General features: G+C 43.8%; 1 protein-coding gene across 2 annotated transcripts in view; it reads left to right on the forward strand.

Annotated features, from left to right (window-relative positions):
* Positions 1-21,225, forward strand: part of MON2 (MON2 regulator of endosome-to-Golgi trafficking) — a 1,009,595-nt gene that overhangs the window by 677,152 nt on the left and 311,218 nt on the right. For both annotated transcript variants that reach the window (XM_078675668.1, XM_078675659.1), the window contains exon 21: positions 17,133-17,243. In XM_078675668.1, coding sequence (XP_078531794.1) covers positions 17,133-17,243 — 111 coding nt within the window. The remainder of the gene's footprint in view (positions 1-17,132; positions 17,244-21,225) is intronic.

Below are 21,225 nucleotides of genomic sequence, written 5' to 3' on the forward strand. Positions count from 1 at the left end.
GTCTGCCACTATCTACTGGCCAAATCCTGTTCTGAAAAAGATGCATTTTAACACCATGATTATATGCACACCTGCTATGGCACTAGATCCCATGACCTTCCGAGCATTGTATGGGAAACGTGAGATCAGATTAACCAATTAGTTAGTGCTGATCAAGTCAAACTAAAAACTGACTGGTAAATTGACTCTTTGCTAATCCTCTTTTACACATACATCTTCCTGACTCCACCATTCTTCTTTGTCTTTTTTCTCTTTTTTGGGGCAACTCCTGTGCCAGGTTCTCTGCAGCAGGAGCCTTGCATCAAGCAACAGTGAATGAAAACTAACACAATAAAAATCTCTCTCTTGCCTAATATGTATGGTGCTTCAGTGCATTGCTTGTGATGTACAACTACAGAAAATTCATATCACAAAGAAGTGTCATAATGCAACACTGCATAGTCACGCCCATGCGGGTAATCTCAGAACTCTTGAAAACGATAGAGAAAAACTCTTCAAATTAAGCAAAAGGAATGCCTTTGTAAAGGCAAGTGTTGCTTTTCCATTGTGTATCTTTAAAAACAGCTATGTAATAAAAGTATAAACATAAATCATACCATTCTTTTAAGGGGGTCTGATGCACAGCATTGCTGGCAGCACATATTCATTTTACTCATTTGAACCCTTTCTGTGCCAAGGATGTAACGGTTACGCCACAGTGGCCGTGTGCGGTGGTCGTTATCTTTACATCCTCCGAACACGTCCAGGAAATCCCTCTGCTGAATTGAATTTTTTAGTTTTCAGCCTCAGGAACTGGGGAAGAGCTTCAACTCTAACCACTAGTATATGTAGTATTTATTTGTACTTAATATCACTATTTTGTGATTCTGAGCTTTCCCGTTTGCATCTCTCTCCTGAGTGACTCTACAACGTATACATTTCCTTTTCTGCTATCCGTATCTCTTCCTTGTGGGACTCTTCAACTCGCTGACTCCCTCCCTTTGTCCTCCCTGACCCTAGCCTTTCGTGGGTCCTGTCTTTTTCTGGATCGCTAATTTACCCTGGTATTGAATGTGTTATCTTTCTGGTATTAATGCGATTTTCTTTTGTCAGTTGTTCCCCCTCTGTTGACCTGCCAGTTCCGACCCGCCTCTTATCCCCCTGTCCCTTGTTTCCCTTTGACTAAGCACTCCTTCTCCCCTTGTTGGGAAACATCTAATATTCTTACTCTGAAGTCTCAGTGACCCCTCTGAGTGAGTCGACAGAGTCAAGGGAACCATACACAGCTGAGGCAGGGATGCGCCCCTTACCAAAGCACACCCTCTCCCCTTGTTGGGGAAGGATCTAGTAGGTAGACCTTGGCATCTCAGAGACCCCTCTGAGAGAGTAAACTGCGTAAAGGGAGCCTCACGCAGCGGAGATGTGGGAATGTAATGTAATGTAATGTAAAGTAATGGTGTCTTGTAAAGCGCCTTAATCACCCCACATGGGGTATCTCCGCGCTGTAGACCGCTGGGGAACCTGTCCTGGCGTTCCCTGTGAGATGGTCCCTGCTGGGTATCTCCAAGGTGAAACCAGGCATCCCCGGCGTATGTGGGGGGCTGTTGTGGAGATGAAGCAAGCTAATGCCCAGAGTTGCCGAGTGGTATCCCTAGTTAGAGTAGGCACGAGGCGAGAATTATCGAATCCGCTGACCCTGGTCCACGACCCTGCCGCGTCGAGAATTGAACCCTGGTCCCGGGCCGTCCTCTGCTTCCGGGTCTGCCGCCTCTAACCAGTGAGCCACACCACTCCACTGAATGATACCACTTCCCCTGCGATCACAGCTTACTGGACCTTGGGCTAGGTTTTTACCCTTTTACCGGTTTGTGCCCCCTTCACCCCCCCTTCATGCTCTCTCTCGCCCTCCCCTACCGCTTTCCCTCTTTCATTATTTGTCTACTTCCTCTGCCCCTATCCCCTCTCCCCTTAATCTCTCCCCTTGCCTGCTGCGCCACCTAGCCCCCTGTCCCTTGTGCCCTTTAACTAAGCACTCCTTCTCCCCTTGTTGGGGAAACATTCAATTACTTATACTCTGGAGTCTCAGTGTTCCCTCTGAGAGAGTCCACAGCGCCAAGGGAGCCACTCACAGTTGAGGTATGGCGCCCCTTGCCAAAGCACTCCCTCTCCTCTTTTTGGGGAAGGATCCAGTAGGTAGGCCTTGGAGTCTCAGAGACCCCTCTGAGAGAGTCCACTGCGTAAAGGGAGCCTCTCGCAACGGAGTTGGGGGAATGATATCTCTTCCCCTGGGATCACAGCTTACTGGACTTTGGACGCAGCAATTATTCGTCTACCGGTTTGTGCCCCGTCACCCTACCTCACTTCATTCATGCTGTGTCTCTCACCCTCCCCCTCCTCTTTCCCTCCTTTATTGGCTGTCTACTTCCCCTGCTTCTACCCCCTCTCCCCTGAATCTCTCCTTTTGCCTGCGTTTTCCCCTTACGCATATTGTCCTTATTGCTTGTCTCGACCTAACATGTAACTATGTAGCTATGCTCTAATAACTGTATAGCCTTTGTAACAATGTAACCTGCAACTATGGTCTGGTAGTCATGTAAAGCGCTCTGATACCTCAGCGCTATATAAAACCTTTCAAATAAAATAAATAAAATAACAATGAGAGTGAAATGAGCAGATAGGCTCATTTGGAAAAAATGGGTATGCTTTCAGTGGAAAAATGCTCTGTATCCATGTTGCGTTTTGGGCTGTTTCTTGTCGTAGGCACTAGGTCTACCCACAAAAGCAAGGTACCATTTGTATCTGGAGACTTGGGGAATATGGGGTGGAAGGATGTGTGTGGCTCCCTGCAGATCCCAGAACTTTCCATCACAGAAATGTGAGGGAAATGTGTTTTTTATAGTCCAAGTTGGAGATTTGCAAGCGATTCTGTGTTATAAAACCTGGTGAGAGTCATGTAAGTCAGCCCACCCTGTATAGCTGTAGGTTGGCTAGGTTTCCCTAGGTGCTGGCTGAACTAGGGTCCAATATCTAAGGGAACAGAAAATGGTAGAACAAGTGTTATTATCAATTTTCCGGGCCCAGGGACGCTTCCCCTGTGTGAATGGATTCAGGAGCTCCGACTGGGCCCAAGGGTCCTGCCAGGCCCTGGGACGGGCGCTGCCGCCCTGGGTTCCGCCCTCTGGGCTGCTGCACCACCAGTGGCCTGGGACGGTGGTCGATCAGGCCCAGGAATGCTTCCCCTGCCTATTCTAGTCCAGAAGCTCTGACCGGGTCCCCAGGAGGCCCTGGGGTTGGAGCACCCATCCTGGGCTCCGTGCTCCGGCCCGCCGCTTGGCCAAGCCACTGAAACGGGCTCCCATCGGGCCCTTGGAGGCTTCACCTTCACGGCTGGGCCCAGGAGCTCTGACCGGGCCCCAGAGCACCACCATGCCCTGGGTGCTCCAGTCCTGAGCTCTCCTCTGACCACTGCACCGCCATGGGCCTGGGTCAGGGGTCCAATGAGCCTGGGGAAACTTCCCCTGCTTGACTGGGCGCAGAATCTCTGACCGGGGCCCGACGAACGGTTGGATACAGACCCCGTCCTGGGCTCTGTCCTGTGGCCCACCGTGTGGCAAAGTGCCCGGGTCAGGGTTTTGTGGGCCCAGGGAGGCCCCCCAATCCCCGATGGGCCATCTTTACCTGGGCTCCACCATCCAACCTGCCGCACCACCAAGGGCCCAGGACTTGGTTCCGTCAGGCCTGGGGAGACCTACCCCTCTTCACCTGCGTGATAAGGTGCCTCTAGGCCCAAGGTCGAAGCTCCGTCAGGGCCCCCCCTCCCAACCCCGTGCCTGAGGCCCACCTGGGGCTTTAAGCACCTGGGCCGCAGGGTCCCCTGAGCCTGGACATTTGGTTGTACACCATGCTTTCCACTGGAGCAACCAGATGACTTGACTGCCCTGGAAGTCCCAATGAGGGCTCATTTGCTTCCCTGAGCCCAGCCAGGGCCCCAAGGGGTCGGGTGCATTTGTGCCTTTGGCCCCCTCTACCACTTTGTGCACACGGATTACAAGAAAGGGGGGTAGTCTTCCCCCGGATTACTATGCACAGGGTACCCATGACCCCCTTCTAGTCTGGTGGTTCTCATCCAGGTACCAAATGGCCCAGGACCAGGGCCTCTCTTTTGCTGTAAATTGTATACACCTGCCATTGGGACAGATTTGTGATATGGTGTGCCTCCAAGAGTGTTGACCCCCATTCTGCACCCTTATCCCAAGTTTTGCTGTTTATTCTTTCACTGGTCCAACAGGGCTCTGTTGTGGGCACTGGTAAAGGTTATTTGTTGGTCATATCTGCTTTCTTGCGGTTGCTGGACCAACCTTCTTGTTCAAGTCACCTGTTGTGACTCATTTTCTGAAGGGGCTCCAACATCTATTCCATCCATGACCATTTATCATGCTCCAATGAAGCCTCAATCTGGTCTTGACATGCCTAATGTGTGCGCCCTTCGAGCCTCTACACAACCATCCACTGGATTTATTCACCATCAAAATGGCTTTTCTGGTGGCCATAAGGTCAGCCGGGAAGGTCAGTGAGCTGCAGGCATTTTCTGTGCACCCTCCCTACACAGCAGTCTATCCAGACAAACGTTTACTGAGAACCTGTGCCTCCTTACTTCTGAAAGTGGTGACACCTTTTCATATAGGCCAAACATTCACCTTGCCTACCTTCTTTGCGCCACCTCACCCTTCCATGGAAGAGAAGAGGTTCCACTGACTGGACCTAAAAAGATGGTACAAAAGAGTTTATTATTATTTGCACCAGCTGTGACATCGCAATGTGTGTCACTTCTGGTACATTGTGCTTGAAGAACGTTTGTTTATTTTATGCCTTATACAATTACAGGATCTCTAAGTGCAGCTTCAGAAATAACTAATAAATATGACATATTAAGCTGTTTGCTAACCATATTCTTTCAGTTCATCGGCATTCTATGAATAGTGGCAGCTCCAGGCAGCAGAGCACCCAGAGCCCCTGCCTCTCGGCTCTACTGGGCTGTTAACGCTCATCAACCTTTTCCGGTGAAGAGGTTCTGATCCTGGCCCCCTGCTCTTATCGCTAACAATTACCTGATAAATGTCGGAGATTCATGAGCCAAGGGTACTGTGCAGCATTTTCTGGACGGTAGCACCGCGAGCCAGAATCTCTCTTTGAAGCGGGGGTAACCCTGCAAACTTCACCACAATGAAGCGCTCCTCTGTCCCCTCAGTAATCCCATTTCACAGCGTGGGTCAACCGGGAAGAATAACTGGTGAAACGGAGATCAATAGATTGTGTCTGCTGGGGTCAAAGCGGTGTCAGCGGGGCTAAGGGGGTGTCGGGGGCTAAGAGGGTTGAAGTCTGCAGACCCAAATACCGTCAGATTCAGCGTGTTTTGGTATAGAACTCAAAAACCCAACAATCAGAAAACTTGACTCAAAGCAAATTAAAAAAATAGTGCGACATAACTAACTGAAATGAACATGAGGAATAATACATGTAAAAGGGCCAGTCACTGTGGGCAGGAATAGCACACCGAAAGGAGGGACAAATGTGAAGAGTTGACCACAGAAATTAAAGGAATTCCTAAAGGCACACAAATGAATAAATTAAAAGCGATGGGCATGCTGAAAGCCCACAGAGGAGATACAGCATGTCTTGAGGGGCCGCGTATGCATTGTCTAGGCAAGACCTAAAAAGTAAGTAACTTGGGGCCAGATTTAGGTGGCTAAATACCGGTCGGTAACACCGAAATTCAGTAAATTTTAGCGTTACCGACCGGTATTTACCCTTTTCTAATGTAGGTAAGGAATCAGTAAATAAGTAATCGGTAAATACCGATTCCTTATTGCTCTACCGATTCCTTATTGCTCTTGCATTTAAGGAATCGGTAATACCAATTCTTTAAATGCAATGTAGGAAGCACATTAAAGAGTGCGTTGGAGCCTTAAGAAACCAGTAATTACCACCAACCAATTTCCTTTAAAAAATCACGTTTTTGTTTTTTGTTATTTGCCATGTGGCACACATTCATGGCCACATGCACATTTCAGGGGTGCAACAGGATGTCCTTTTGACACCCTGGCACCCTTGAAAGTGCTCCCGCAATTAGCGATTTGGTAATACCGAATCCCTAATAGTGAATGTCTTCACATTCATTCCTATGGGCCTCCAAGCCCATAGAAATGAATGGGTAGGTATTCCTTATTACCGAATCTCAATTACTGATTCGGTGATAAGGAATATTAAGGATTCTGTATTTTTTACTGAATCTTTACCTGCATAGGAAATACAGATTACTTAATAGCGAATCTGAAAAATTCGCTATTAAGAAATCGTTATTTCAGATTTACCTACATCTGGCCCTTGATTATTAAATTGGAATAAAATAGAATTGCAAAATATGAAACCAGAAACCCTGGCATCAGTCCCAGTTTCCTTTGTTTCCTCTTTCTTCATTATCACATATAAGAGCACCTTGAAACACATTAGTTCAGGATGTGCGCTTAACAGAATCTTCTGTTGTGTTTGATTTAATAAATTATAACCTTGTCAATGTATTACAACAACCCAGGCGACCCTGAGAGGTCTATGTGGCAACAGACTTCACTCTTAGTTCACTATTGCCATTGTTTTTAGGGTGGGAGGAAGCAAGAGTGTTTATGCAGTAATTTTTTTAAACTGTCACTTAAAAAAGATACTTCTCAATGCACTAATATTAACAGATGTACTAAGCTGTAACGCTTCTGTATGCTAATGTAATTCACCTTTTTTATCTTTGTAGAGTTTATCACATTTTTACACTTTTGTTCCAATATGTCTTTCAAAATGAATGTATTTCTAAAGTTAAGTGGTGCCGCTACCACCTTATTTTATTTTTATTTTTTACTTAGCATGTAAACAAATACTTGCCCTTTCATTAAACATTACCACATGTTTACACTTTTGTTGCAAGATGTCTTTCAAGGTGAATGTATTTCTAAAGTTAAGTGGTGAAGCTACCACCTTATTTGCTTCTTTTATTTAGCATGTAAACTAATGTTTGCCCCTTTATTTAACAATAAACAATTAATGCAGTTACTATCCACCAGATGGTCAGTGAATGCAACCTCACAAATTGCCAAAGTAATAATGTAATTGCTGAAAAATAATTTATATGTGAAACATGTGGCTGTTTGCACAAATGGAGTAGCAGAATAGTTTGCAAGGAGTGGAGCTTTGGGAAAAGACAAATAATTGTGTGAAGCTGATACCTTAGACGAAAATGAAGAGCACTACATTGTTGTTGGTTAAATATTATGACCAGATGATTGAAAGTGTGCATAAAGTGAATATGTAAACTTGTTGGCTGTCAAGTCATGTTGTGAATCGGTGGCCTGAGCCTGTACTTGTAGGAACAAGTTTGAGTTTGTGAAGGAGGAGTTTGTTTAAATATTGTGGAATTGTGGAGATGTGAAAGTGTAACACCTGTTGCAGGCCTCAGAAGAAGAATAGTTGTCATGGTTCATGAGATTCATATTTATAGAAGCCTGATGAAGTAGGAAATTAGGGAAATATCTCGGTGGCTGCAAATGGAGTGAAACTTGTGGAGTGTGCCTATGACAATGTGTGTTTCAAGTTTGTGACTGGACCAAAACTTGTTTTTGGAATCATTGGAGCAGTGGAATGTTTAGGGAAACTGCAGGTTATAGTAGATTACCTATCTAATTTGGTTGAGGTTGAGTTTGTTTCATATGACATACGTGTCCTAGAGAAAGTGATTTTGTGAGAAGGTGTTCCAAAAATCCGCAATACTGACAAATGGGCACAATTATCTTGAAAACATAGGTTAGGTTTCGGAAGGACAAGCTGTAGAACACAAGTTTGACGCATTATAAAACCTGAAGGCCAATGAATTAGTGAAGAGAGTGAATGGGATGGTGATAGAAAATTTAACTGGGCAAAGAAGATTCTTTTTTCTTGAAGGAAAGATTTTTAGAAGTGGCAGTGTGTGTACATGCCCACACAACAAAGTGTATAAAGAAGTTCATCTTTTTTCACTACGAAGGGAAGCGAGTGCAGGGATTACATTTTGTCCGGTATGGTTGGGACATAAGGAAGATAAAGTTAGTGGTGTGGGTTGTATATATGAAAAATGTTCTGGCTACCAAAAGGAATTTAAAAAATAAGGTATGGCAGGAAGAAAGTGAGAAGATAATTAATTACAAACCTCTAACCTTGCACATTACTTAAAAGGAGGCCAAGGAGGGGATAAAGTTAGAGTCAATGTGAATGAAGGCTTACAAAATTGTGAAGGTAGGATGTTGTCATTTTGAAGCTAAGGGTGGAGGACACTGGCGAAAGGGCCATTTTGTATTATGTTTTTGAAGTGTGTGTTGGAATTGTTGTGTGAGTGTATAGGATGCATTGCATGTTTATAGTTTGTGATTTGCTTTTGTGTATGTTTGCCTTGTATTATATGTAAGAAAGGAGATGTGTTGCAACTTGTGATGTGTGAGACATGTATTGAGATGTATTGCAATATGTTGTATTGTGGTGTGTAACAATGACACCAAATTTTGTGGAAAATAGAATCTGGATTGAGGAGTTTTTTGTTTTTTTTAGGTGTTTTCAAATAAATCTCTTCTAGAAAACTTTGATTGTGTTATGTTTGAGTGAGTCTTTAATTCTTCGTTAAAACATCCTCTGGATGTCATTTCCTGCTTTGAAATGAGCTAATTCTTATCAGAATGTCAGATCATTATATGCTTTTGTTCATTCTTTGTAAACGTGAATGATATTTTTCACACTGTCACAGTTTTTCATTTTATATTCTGTTTCTTATACTGCTTCCTTTCGTTTCGTTGTTCAGAAGGTAAGTTTGTATTTAGGTCTTAAAATGATGTGATTTCTTGTTAAATGTTGTGATTTCTTGTTAAATGTATTGTGCAACATAGCGCAAAAAGAAATTTCTATAATGGAGAAAGCTTTACATTCTTGCATAGAATGTGTGTTACCTTAAAGCATACATAACTGTGTGAACTGATGTTTTCAAGTGAAGTAATATTAAATTCTTGCCTTGTAACGGTTTAAAAATGATTGATTTTTTAAAGTGCATGTATGTACATGATTGTATATCTTTCCAAAACTTGCTGTTTTCTTGCAGCCAATGAGATTTTTCCTTTTTAAAAAAAATTTTATTCACAATTTTTATACTTTTAGAGCACCCTTCTCGCCCCCCCCCCCCCCAAAAGACCACGGTCTCGATACATATCCATGTTAGAATCCCAAAATATTACATACATATTTTAAGGAATGTGAGGCACAAGGAACATATAGAGACACAATACCAGTGAGAGAAAAAAAAAAAAAGAACCCCGCAATAGAGATTCTGCCCTAGGAGTGATCTTGTGTCCACTGCAACAATGGTCCCCAAATCATCATGCCTTTCTTTTTTTATTCAAACCTTTATTTTTATATATGGCCACCTCCAGACTGCAAGTTGCGAGTAATCTTGCCCTCCATTGGTTGAAGGCCGGTGGTTGTGGATCCAGCCATGAGGAGGCTAAGCTACGTCTGAAAACCGCCATGGCCACAAAGAGCAGCCCCTGCATGTGTATGGGCCTTTTGCTTTCCGCCACTCCTAGCAATATTCCTTCAGATGATATAAAAATTCTTGAGTGAAATATCTCAGATAAGAAGTTGGATATTTGTAATATCAGATTAGATAATGCAGTGCAGGTGGCGAACATATGAATAATATCAGCTTCGAACCGTGAGCATCGGGGGCATGAAGTTCCCTGTCCGGTTGCCCATTTTGCAATTTTATAGGGAGTGTAGTATAGGGAAAAGAATGTTTTGTAAAATTGAGCTTGCAGTTTAATAGACATTAAACAAGTTTGTGAAAGCTCCGGCGCACATACGGGGGTTGCTTGCTGTACCGATAAATTAGTCTGCCATCTAGCATAATGTTTATCCAAGTCATCAGGAAATGTACTACTAAAATTCTCGTAGATTTCCCCAATTCTAGGAGCGGTTCCCCTACGTAAGTTTTCAATTGCTGCGTTAATTTGAAATTTTTCTCAACCCCCTGTTTTTCTTAACAAGAAATCTCTGATCTGTAGGTATTTAATAAAATCCCTGTGGCTGATATTATATTCGGTACGAAGTTCTGAGAAGCTTTTCAGCCGATTTGCTGTGTAGAAGCAGCCCAGCTGATTGATCCCTGTCCAATCCACCGGGTCATGCACCCATCCTGGAAAATCTCTGGGAGATCGTTATTACAGCTGACGGGGGTATACCAAGAATATCTCCCCAGCCCTAGTGATTTACGAATATTGATCCAGACTTTGTATATACTAGAGATAGTCTTAAGCTTTGTTTTCTTGTAGTAATTGTCGTTGACATGGCGCCATAAGCATTCCTCAGATCTTTCCCCCAGTATCATTTCCTGCGGTGTAGGGATTAGGTGGTTACTAGGTTTGTTGGCTATCATATTCGCACAGTACTTGGCCACAGTTGCCCAATAGTATAACTTAAAGTTTGGCATAGCTAGACCCCCTCTTTCTTTTTGCAGCATAATCCATTTGAGAGCCCATAGTTTCAATAGTTTTGAAGTATTGTGGAGAGAACTCAAGGCAAATTGTCTAAAAAAAAAAATAAGAACCTAGGTAGAAACAACATTTTAATCACATTGCACCTGCCACCAATGGTGAGATGCAGGTTGTCCAGTCGGATCAGTTCTTTTCTAGTGCGGCCTAATAATGGTTCAAGATTTATTTTCACAATATTATCCACTTTGGAGCTTATACATACGCCAAGATAGACAGCATCATTCACTACCCTATTATCCCTCATCTGTATTTTACCATTGTTCACAATCTGGGTTTTCCCTGAGTTCAGTTTATATCCGGAGGTAATACCATATCGCTGTGACTCTTCCTCAATGATCTTAATAGACTCTATAGGATCGGTGGTGACTAGAGCTATATCGTTCGCGTATGCTAGAATTTTTGTTTCATGATTATTAACCCGAATAGGTGGCACAAGAGGGTGGCTTTAAAGTTTGCGGATAAAGGGGTCGATATAAATAAGAGGTGAGCAGGGGCACCCCTGTCTGGTTCCCCTTGTAATGATAAAGTTCTCAGATGAAGTCCCATTTATTACAACTCTAGCACTTGGGTTCACATAGAGTCCTTGGACAGCCTTAATAAATCCCATAGTGATTCCGCAGTTCGACATAGCTGCCCATAAGAACTTCCAGGAGACCCTATCAAACGCCTTTTCCACGTCTAATAGAATAAGGGCCATAGGATCTCCTGTACTCTCAGCATGGTCAAATAGAGATATCACTCTCTGTACATGATCGGTTGTCGATCTGCCGGTGATAAATCCGTGTTGGCGGGTTGAGACGATCTTGTGTATAATTGGTGCCAGACGCCCCGCCAGGAGTTTAGAATAGATCTTTGAGTCCCCGTTAATCAGAGTTATAGGGCGGTAGGAGCCCATTTCCAGGGGGTCCTTGTTTTTTTTCAAGAAAACCATAATCTTAGCGGTGGACCAATAACGGGGTGGCTTCCCGCCCTGGAGTATAGAAATAAATAGCTCCATCATGATTATTTTAAGTTGGTCTGAGAATTTCACAAAGAACTCCCAGCCACCCCTGCTGCTTTGCCAGCTGCCAATGAGTTCCTGGCTAGCAATATTTCGTCCCAACTAAGGGGGGAATTTCAAACTGTCTTGATCCTCTTGCTCGAGGCAAGCGCCATGCCCTTGAGCTAAATAATCCTCAGGGTCTTCTCGATCCCTCTCTGGCTCTTTATACAACTCTTGGTAGAACCTCTGAAATGCCGCTCTTATTGCTGAAGCGCCAGTTCTCAGCCCCCCATCTATGTCTTTAATAGATTTGACCATGTTGGCTGTCGTCTCCTCCCTTATACGAACTGCTAGCTGATGCCCCACTTGTTCACTGAGCTCATATGATCTTTCTTTGTAGATAGTAGCTTTGATAATTGCTTTCTCTGTAAATATCTCTGAGATCCGGTTTCTGGCGATTGCTACTCGCACTAATTCATCCTCAACCTGTCCTGTTTGGGAGGCTATGATCAGGTCTGACTCCGCCCTACTTAACCCCTTCCACGCTCATGACGAGCTGGGCTCGTCATGAGGTAGCCTCCTCGCACGCTCATGACGAGCCCAGCTCGTCATGTAAAGTGCGTTTTTAAAAATCTCAGCGTGCGAGCGGAATTCCGCCCGCACGCATGCGGTTAAGTTCTGTTGTAACGTGACTAGTAGTTGTTTGTCTGTTCTATTAGTCCTGACTGAGAACTGAAGAGTCTCACCTCTAATGCCAGCCTTCATCGCATCCCAGACTACCTCGATGGGAGCGCTGCCCATGTTTATTGTTAAGAAAGATGGTATCCACTCTCGCAAATATTGGCAGTACTCCTCATTTTTAAGAAAGCTCTTTCAAAAGTCCAAGTCCTTAAAGTGGGATGTGGTTACTACAAGCTATATTTAGTTCTAGTGGGTTATGATCTGATAAAACCCTCGGGAGCTTCCTTACGTTGCATATGTCCTTTACTGAATTCGAGATGAGCATGTAATCCAGCCGAGCATGACATGAGTGTGGGTGAGAGAAATATGTGTACCCATGGTCCCCGGGGTGTCCCAGTTGCCATCCATCAATCAGGCCATGTAGCTCGCAGAGGTCCTTAAAAGCCCTAAAGACCTTCGGTTTCCTCCCTTGGTATTTAAACTCGGGGACCAATGACCAATCTCCAAGTAAATGCAGGTTGAGATCCCCACAGACTATCTGGGGGAGAGGCCAGTGTACGAGCTCATTAGAGATGCTCACCAGAATATCTGGGTCATCCCCCACATTCCCATAGACTGAGGATACAGTCAGTATGTTTTGCCCATTGTTGTAGTGACATTCCGTAATGGCCCATCTTATCGGAGATTGATCTTGTAAATTGAAGGATCCCCCCCTTTAGCAAGGTTGGCCACCCCTTTTGTGCGAGCTCCCTGTGTCGAAGCAATTATGAGTTGGTACCCTAGTGTTTTTAATAAGTGCTGCTGTCCCCCTTCTATATGTGTCTCCTGTAGATAGACTATATTGGCCTCCATAGCTATCACTCCTACCGCAACCGTTTGCCTCTTTTTTAAATCATTAAGGCCACAGATGTTCAATGATATAATTCTTAATCTAGCCATTCCCCTTCTTTTCGGTGGTTCGGGTTTTTACCGTTACTTGTTTTTACCGTTACTTGGTTTTTTTACTCCTATTCTTACCCTAGCCGAATTATTCCATTGTGAGTTATTAGTCTTGTCCAGACCCTGTATCTACCACCTTGAATGTGTATCCTCCCTTGATCTCCTCCCCTCCCCTCCCATACCACCCAACCCCTCCCCTAGGGCCCCAGCCCCCCACCACCCATTGAGGCGTCCTGGATCATAGGGCACCCAGGTGTGGGCGTCTGTGTAGTCAGTGCGCCTCAGCTCGCCCCGTGGCCTAACCATGAATAAATACAATGGAGTAATAGGATACAGAGCGGGGGTCATATGTGTGAATAAACTTTTCTCTATACCTTCACACCTAACCTTATATTAAAGCGTATTTTGACTATAAGTCTTTAGCATTTACCCCCCCTTCCATTCTGATTGTGCCCCATAGTTTTTGACAGCTGTTAGTGTTGCTCCTTTTTGTCTTTGTATTCCCTCCTTTTCTTTTTTTATGCATTTTGCTGTTTTCCCGTGCTTTGATTCGCTGTCTCTGAGATTTCTTTTAAGTAGGACTCTGCCTGGATTTCGCTTGTAAAGCTTCTTGTTGTTCCTTTGTAAATTATTTTTAGGCGCGCTGGATTTTGCAGAAACACTGTCGCTCCAATTTGCTCAAATGGAGTGAATAGTTGTCTCATTCCCCACGTTCGTTCTACAGTAGCATGGGCAAAATCTGGACGTGCAAAGAACGAGAAACCTTTGTGTTCTCTCTTGCTATTCGGTCTGGCAGTGTCATAAATAGCCTCTCGCAGGAGAAAGTTCCTAAAATGAACTAGCATAGCCCTTGGGTATTGAGGTGTCTTATGAGTGCGTTTAGGAAGCGTTAAGGGGAAGCGATGAGCGCGTTGTATTTCCCTGTCCATTTCCCAGGATTGAAGTTCCGGGAAGGCTGATTTTAGGAGGTTGGACATGAAGCCCCTTGGGTCGTTTCCCTCTGCGCCTTCGGGTATTCCAAGAAAACGCAGGTTGGTTCTTCTGCCTCTATTTTCTAGGTCCTCAACCTTTGAAATTAAGTCTTCTATGATTCCCTCCTGCTCTTTTTCCTGAGTTTGGAGCTTGGTGACATAAGACTCCAGATTTTCTGTGCGTGTTTGTACAGAGGCCATTCTGTCTGCGATCTCTGAGGAGGTGTTGCCCACTTTTTTGATAGCTCCTTGCAGTTTTTGTATGGCTGCATGGTTCCTTTGACTGTCCATTTTTACATCTTTGTGGAAGTTCTTAATGGAGCTTAGCACTTCGCTCAGTGATGGCTCTGTTGACTTTCCCGAATCGCCACTATCTCCGTGTTGCTTTTGGCCTCCCCCTTCAGTATCCTCCATGAAGTGCCGATTATGTTCGGGTTCTCGTGTTGATTTTGGGGTTGAGTTTTTTCGTGTAAGTTTGGGTCTTTCTTTTATTTGTTCCTTGTTGCTCCCCGGGTCTGTAGTTTCATCGTATGTTGATTCACATTGCCCTTTGTGCCTTGTCCTCTTTATTTCCAGCCTTTTCCTTGGAGTGGTGTCTTGACCGGGTTCACTTAATTTCCTGAAGTCTGTGGAGTCCGATACCTCCAGGGTTGCCACAGCTAGTTTTTGGCCATCACTTGTTTCGCTTGTCTCACTTGTCTCGCTGGAGATGGAGACTCCTGTTTCATATATGTCTGAGTCTGATTCCTCGGAGAGTTCTTCGTTCTCTGATTGTAGCATTTTCCCCAAGGAGGAGGTTTGAGCCATGGTAGAGGAGTGGTTGTGTCTCGGGGTTTCCCTTGGATACATAGGCATATGCTTGCTTTGGTATGCTATGATTGTAGCTGAGCTAATACTATCTTTTCCCGGGATTATATGTGAGGACTGATTCCTGGATCCGGACCAGAAGCAGTTTTTATCCCCATAATGGACTGTTCTATGCCCGTTGCTGGACTGATTTAGCTCATTTCATAATTTTGCTTCCTTTGGTCATCCATGATAGCCCGTTTTTGTTTTTCATTTTTACCAGCTTTGCTCAGCCCTTCCTTGGCCAACGGGCTGAATATATTAGAGATCCTATGCTGAGAATCGTCCGGCTGCCCAGTGGTTTTGGCAGCTGCCTTGAGATTTTTGGGTTTCTTGGGTTTCTTCTTGGGCGAGTTGTAGTATGCTTTGCTCCATTATTTGTTCCCCATGTCCCATGATGCCTGCCATCCCCTGTACCTGTATCTGGACCTGTACCTGTACTGGTCTTTGTTTAGTAATTACAGCTGCTGTTGTATGCAATTTAAATATTCTTGGCTCCTTTGCTGCCTTAGTAGCTATCTTTATCGCTATCTGGTCTCTTTTGGCGGACCTTTTGACAGTTCTTTTGACCGTGTCTTTATAGCTCACAGAGGCGATTTTAGCATATGAACATTTAGCATGGAAGTTTGGATTGATTACATAGAGATTTACTGTGATATTGATATTGTGATAGCATCCTCTATCTGCAGATTTACTAGCGCCCTCAGCTTCACCTTACTCTATCAACAGCCGCGGACCTCAGGCCTCAATCTTCAGTCCTATAATAGTCCGTTGCTGTTTTGATTAGTTTTTGATTACGTTTCGCTCTTCTTGAATTTGTTGGCCTGTTTCTGCCGCTTTCTGCTTTCTGCTGTACTGTGCCTGCCACGCGCAGCTTCCTCCGAATCCCCTTGGCAACGACCAGTGGCGTGGGCCTTTAAGCGCGGTATCCCGGTGTGTGCACATGACGGGGATGACGAGGCACAAAATATGATGCAGAGCCGGCCGAGTAGCTGATCGGCAGCGGCAGCGGAAGGCAGGGAGCACAGCACAGTGAGACGCCGGACACGGACCACGGCTGCGGTTGAGGGTCGTAGGCCGCTGGTCACGGATTACAGGTTAGCGGTTTTGGTGTGTAGTTACGGAAAAGATTGCCCAGCCAGAGCTCCAGAGAAACAAAAGGGGAGTGACAGAGGGTGAAACAGGGCCAAACAGTCAAATGGCAGAGTACTATTGCAGCCGCAGATGCCGTACCGTACTTAGTTACTTGTGGTTACTGCCACGTGGTGAATATTCGATACTCCATAGTGAGCAGTGTAAAAGATTAGATATTAGCCTAAAAACTGAACGTGGGATACAAAGATTAATTCCACATAACTGTCTGCGCTGAAATTGCTTTCTTTTTACCATTACATTGGTGTGTAGATGAAGGTTAAGGTTGCTGTCCAAGTAGAAGCCCAGGGATTTCGAGGACTTCATGATTTAGGCATGATGGTTTAGCACTGCATGCAAGTTAAGCCAAGTTTGAGTCAGTATAGGGCAGTTAAGTGTGGATAGCAGGAGCGCTATATTTTTAGCTACATAGGTATTAGGTGGGGGAGGGGAGGGGTGAAATTCAGACTTGAATTCCCTCATGAACTTGTCATGAATTCACCATCATTACAAGAGGGCGCTTCCAGATGGACATGGGCATCTTCTGTGTAAACAATTATACAATATGTTTGAGTGACTGAGAGTGGAGGCCCCATATTAAGGCTAAGGAGGGAAGAGGAGCAATAGAACCTTGTAGAATCGTATTGGATCATTGAGGTATTAGAGAGGATGTTGATCATTTTTATATATTAACCCCAGTTTGCCAAGTATGATAAGAACCCACTGAAAACTGAACCATTCATCCCTATTCTCTCTCTAAGAATTTTCAGGAGAGTGTTGCGGTTAACCCAGTCAAAGGTAGCTGATGGGTCAAGGAGGATGAAGAGACAGAAGAGATTGTTTTGCTAAAGTTGATTTCAGGCCGTTTTTATGTGTAGACAAAGATTCCATGTCTATGGTAATTAGATGAAATATATGCATGTTGTTAAACTATACAATTTAACCACTTGAATGTTGATTAATTTAACTTTAAACTTTGTTGTAAATAACTAGGTCTGCCAGCATCCTAACTCTAGAATGAGGGAGTGGGGAGCTGAAGCTCTAACATCTCTGATAAAAGCTGGATTAACATTCAAACATGAACCTCCATTTCCAGAAAACCAGGTAAAACGTTTGCGTAAATTTATATTACGTAAATGACTCTATTGTAAGCAAATTATAATTTTCTTATCACTAAGTTCTATCAGTTTAATTAAGTCCGATAGAAAAACCTTTTGCTTCTCCATGTGATGAATACTTTCACTGATTACCAAAACAATACTGTTTATGAGAAACAGCATATGAAATTGGTGATATATTGAAACGTAAAGCTGAACCATGTTTGAAGAACTATTTAATTTTTTTTAAATATGTATTTATTCCATCTGTTTTTACTCCCTTTTAGTCATGCTACATAATAAGAGCTTAAGAGCTCTGCTTCAGTAGAAGTCCCAGAAAATGTGTCATGCAAGTTATTTTTCTTGTACATGTATGTGTCCCCTGATTGCCACTCTCTGTATCCACTTGACCTGTCCATTCTGCTTTTGCCATGCAATGGTCCTCTTTTTGGGTATTGTGTGCCTTGTGTAGTGTTTTTCCTATACATAAATGCTTCTTAAGCTACTGTGGATCTCTGTGAGCCTTACCCTGCAGCAAAACAGTTCATGTGACTGGTTTGCAAGAGAGAAAGCACGGTTGTTCAAGTGGAATGCTCTGGAGTTCCAGTATTTTACAATGCCCTTCAACATTCTTTTTCTTCGGCACATGTAATTTCCTCATCTCATGGAGGCAAAATGGGCTTCATACAACACTGCCCCAGCCAGAACGGGCTTCCAGTAATGGAGGAATAGGATGAAAAATGTTACCTGGGATTTACCCTGTTTGAGTAAGAACTGAAGTAGACTTCGTTATGGAGAACTGCAAACTGCCAATAAGTAATCTGGCAAATATAGAATCTGGCTTTAGTGGCATGGACATGTAAAGAAGTGTCTGACAAGGCACTGTCCCCTAATGTAACCTCACCTCTTTGTTTGATTCTGTGACTGCTTTATTATTACCTACTTCAACCATTGATTTCACCTACAGCCTTTTTTGCTGATATAGGCCAAAAAAGAGCGAGGAATCAAAATCCTCTGATATACCATGAATATTGTCTTTTTTAAGTGATACATTATCCATGATGTAGAAGTTAAAAAGGCAGTGCAATATTTATCAACATTAACGTTATATTATGAGTATTTATATAGCTCTTATCACCCGAGGGATATCCAGGCGCTGGAGTAGATGAGTAGGTCGATAAGGCTCCTAGTTGAATGACCAGATCTTCACATTCTTGCGGAATCAAGAAGGGATGGGGAGGCCCTGATGTGGTGTGGAAGGTAATTCCAGGATTTGGCGACGATGTAGGAAAATACCAAAATTAAAGTAGTATAACAAGTTAAATACTTGTAAAAGACCATTAAAAGCAAGACATATATTACGCTACCTTACTACAAAGCATAGTCCTATGATGCCGTAATAAAGGGACCAATGCAAAATGTAAACTAGTATGCACATAATCAAAACAGCTGTATAATAATTAAATTGCATTGAACAACATTAAATCCAGCTTTCCATATTCCCTAAACTCTGAAACATTTTTTTTAGGCTTTCTGGGTATTGATTATACGTTAAAACAATTAATGACCTCATTCCCACACTCCAGGCAATTATGTGATTACCATTAAGCTTCAAATTTAAAGCAACCATGTCATACCCTTCCTTCAAAGTGCTGTGCTGCTCGGCAGCAGCTTGTGGTCTTGGCAGTGAGGAACTGACACATTTCAACTTTGCTCCCTTATGATTTAAATGTCCCTTTAGGGGGCCTAGCTGTTACTAGTGCTGCGGGGGCAGTGGCATCAGGCCCAAAGGGTTTAGGGTCCCATTTTACATAAATCACAGTTGTTTGTACAACCCAGTTGTCTGCAGGAGATATATCTTCTTCCTTGAATTAGGACCCATGACACTCCTGTTAACCTGTTTTGCCTCTATGCAAAGTAACTGTCAGGATTAGATAACATTCCCTGGAGTATGGAAGCTCCCCTCCCTTAAACGAAATCCCAGAGGTTTTTTTTTTACAGTACCATGTGTTGCTGGGGATCAAATTCCTGGGATTCCATTTATACTGTGGTCCTACAGCACTAGGCACCATGCTGTTTGGAATTATCATTATAGCTGAGAACCTAAGGAAGCCATGTCTTGCCTTCAGCAGTTCCTTGCACACACCTGCGCTGCACGCCAGTGGTTTGTGGCCAGAGGGGTCAGCTGGGTGTGAAGCTGCATTTTACCAAGCAGGTGTCATTGTCACAGCAAGAATGGAATTGTGCTGGGTCAGTGGGCCAGTGAAGGTGACCTCCATTTTTTTTGCAAGTGAAGGAACATTACAAAGTTTAAAATAACATCCTGGAACAGCTTTGAGGAAAGAGTGGTGACGGTGAAGACATGACTTGCACTTCCAGACTCTGCATTAAGTTAAGTATCTTTGTCATTCCTCCAGCCCCCCCACCTCCTTCTCTCCTCCCAGTATGCTCATTGTCCCAGTGAGCCCTCTTCCTTGGCCAGTTTGTGTTACCTTTTTAGGAATTTGTCATTAGATGGGGTTGGGGATGGCAAGCTGCGGCGCTTTCTAGGCCAAGTCACCTGAAGGTGTAGGTTTTTGCTGCAGCTTGCTCATCCTATAGAGAACCTTGCCTGGAGTGTGGAAGCACCCCAAAAGCAGTGCTGTAAGTAGGCATGCAGGAGATGCTGCAGTACCCCCAATACTCCTTGGAGTTCACATGGAGAATTAACATTGAAAATCCATTTTATTGTGTATTCAAGTACAAACTGTCTCAGGAGAGGCAGCTTGTTTGTGCTTCTAATTCTTTGAATATTGAGAGATTTGTTTACTATTCCTTTTACTCCAGTAGTGGAACTTTCATAGATTCACATGCTTGAATCATTCACCGTCTTTGAGATGGGAGTCCCGGTATATCAAAAAAGCAATGCTTAAATCAATACAAAGCAGAAAAAAGGCTTAGGCATATTTCACTTTTGTAACCCATAGCTCTCGTTTTGTAAAATAGATTAAAAGAAATCCTTCATTCGATCAGGACCCTTCACCCTCTAGAACATCCCTGAGAGAACCTTAGACCTTCAGATTTTCTACCACACGTTGTGCTGGGAGTCTTCTCTGAGCTCTGCTCAGTTTTCTCTTGTTAATTAGTGATTTTGGACATTATTCTTAACTTTCATCTCAGATTTCATCTGCAGGATTCTTCTTCAGTGCTGGTTGGTGATCACTCTGACTTTATGTCGGGAAAGGAGAAAAAGGGTCTGTTTAGTGCCTGTGCTTAGTGCTCCAAGAAGAGGCTTTATACTGATGACCCTCATGAGGACTGTAATTATTGCCTCTATCCAGACCATCATGCAAAGGACTGCAAGGTATGTCGTACTTTTTCTAGTAAGACCTTAAAGGACCGTAAGGGATGCCTTTTGATATGGCTTCAAAAACTAAAAGCAAGAAAGGAGGTGATTTCTAGTGATAGTGATGAGGCATCCTCTTCCTTATCATGAAGGTCCCATAAAAGAAGAAGATCACCACATACCCATTTTTCTGAGGAGCGTCTAGTACAAGCCCTTAAGAAGACCACTCAAGGGTCTCAGTGGTGCAATGCCTCATAATCTCCTCAGAGACATGAAAAGGAGAGGAAGGGACATGCTTCCGGGGATAAAACTGCTAAAAAGGCGAGTTCTGGGCCGCCTAAGACACCCCCTCTGGTCAGGCACTCTTTAAAAAAGCCTTCTTTAGTGCCTCCCGAAGTAAAAATGTCAACAAAATCCTCATCACCGATGGGACCGTCGATGAAGAAACCATCTATGTCGTCGTCGACAAAGGTTGAGATTCGACTGCTACCAAAGAAGGACACAGCGTCCACGGTGAAGTCATCGTCGACGGAGATTTTATCACCGCTGACGACAATTTTGACGCCAGTTTCATCGGCTGTGTCGGTGACAATTACAGTGGAGTAGTCGTTAACAAAGACAACAGTAACCTCGTTGTCGTCGGTGGCTAGACCATCGCTGATGG

The sequence above is a fragment of the Lissotriton helveticus genome, chromosome 1_1 (assembly GCF_964261635.1).
Source record: "Lissotriton helveticus chromosome 1_1, aLisHel1.1, whole genome shotgun sequence".
NCBI classification, from domain to species: Eukaryota; Metazoa; Chordata; class Amphibia; order Caudata; family Salamandridae; genus Lissotriton; species Lissotriton helveticus.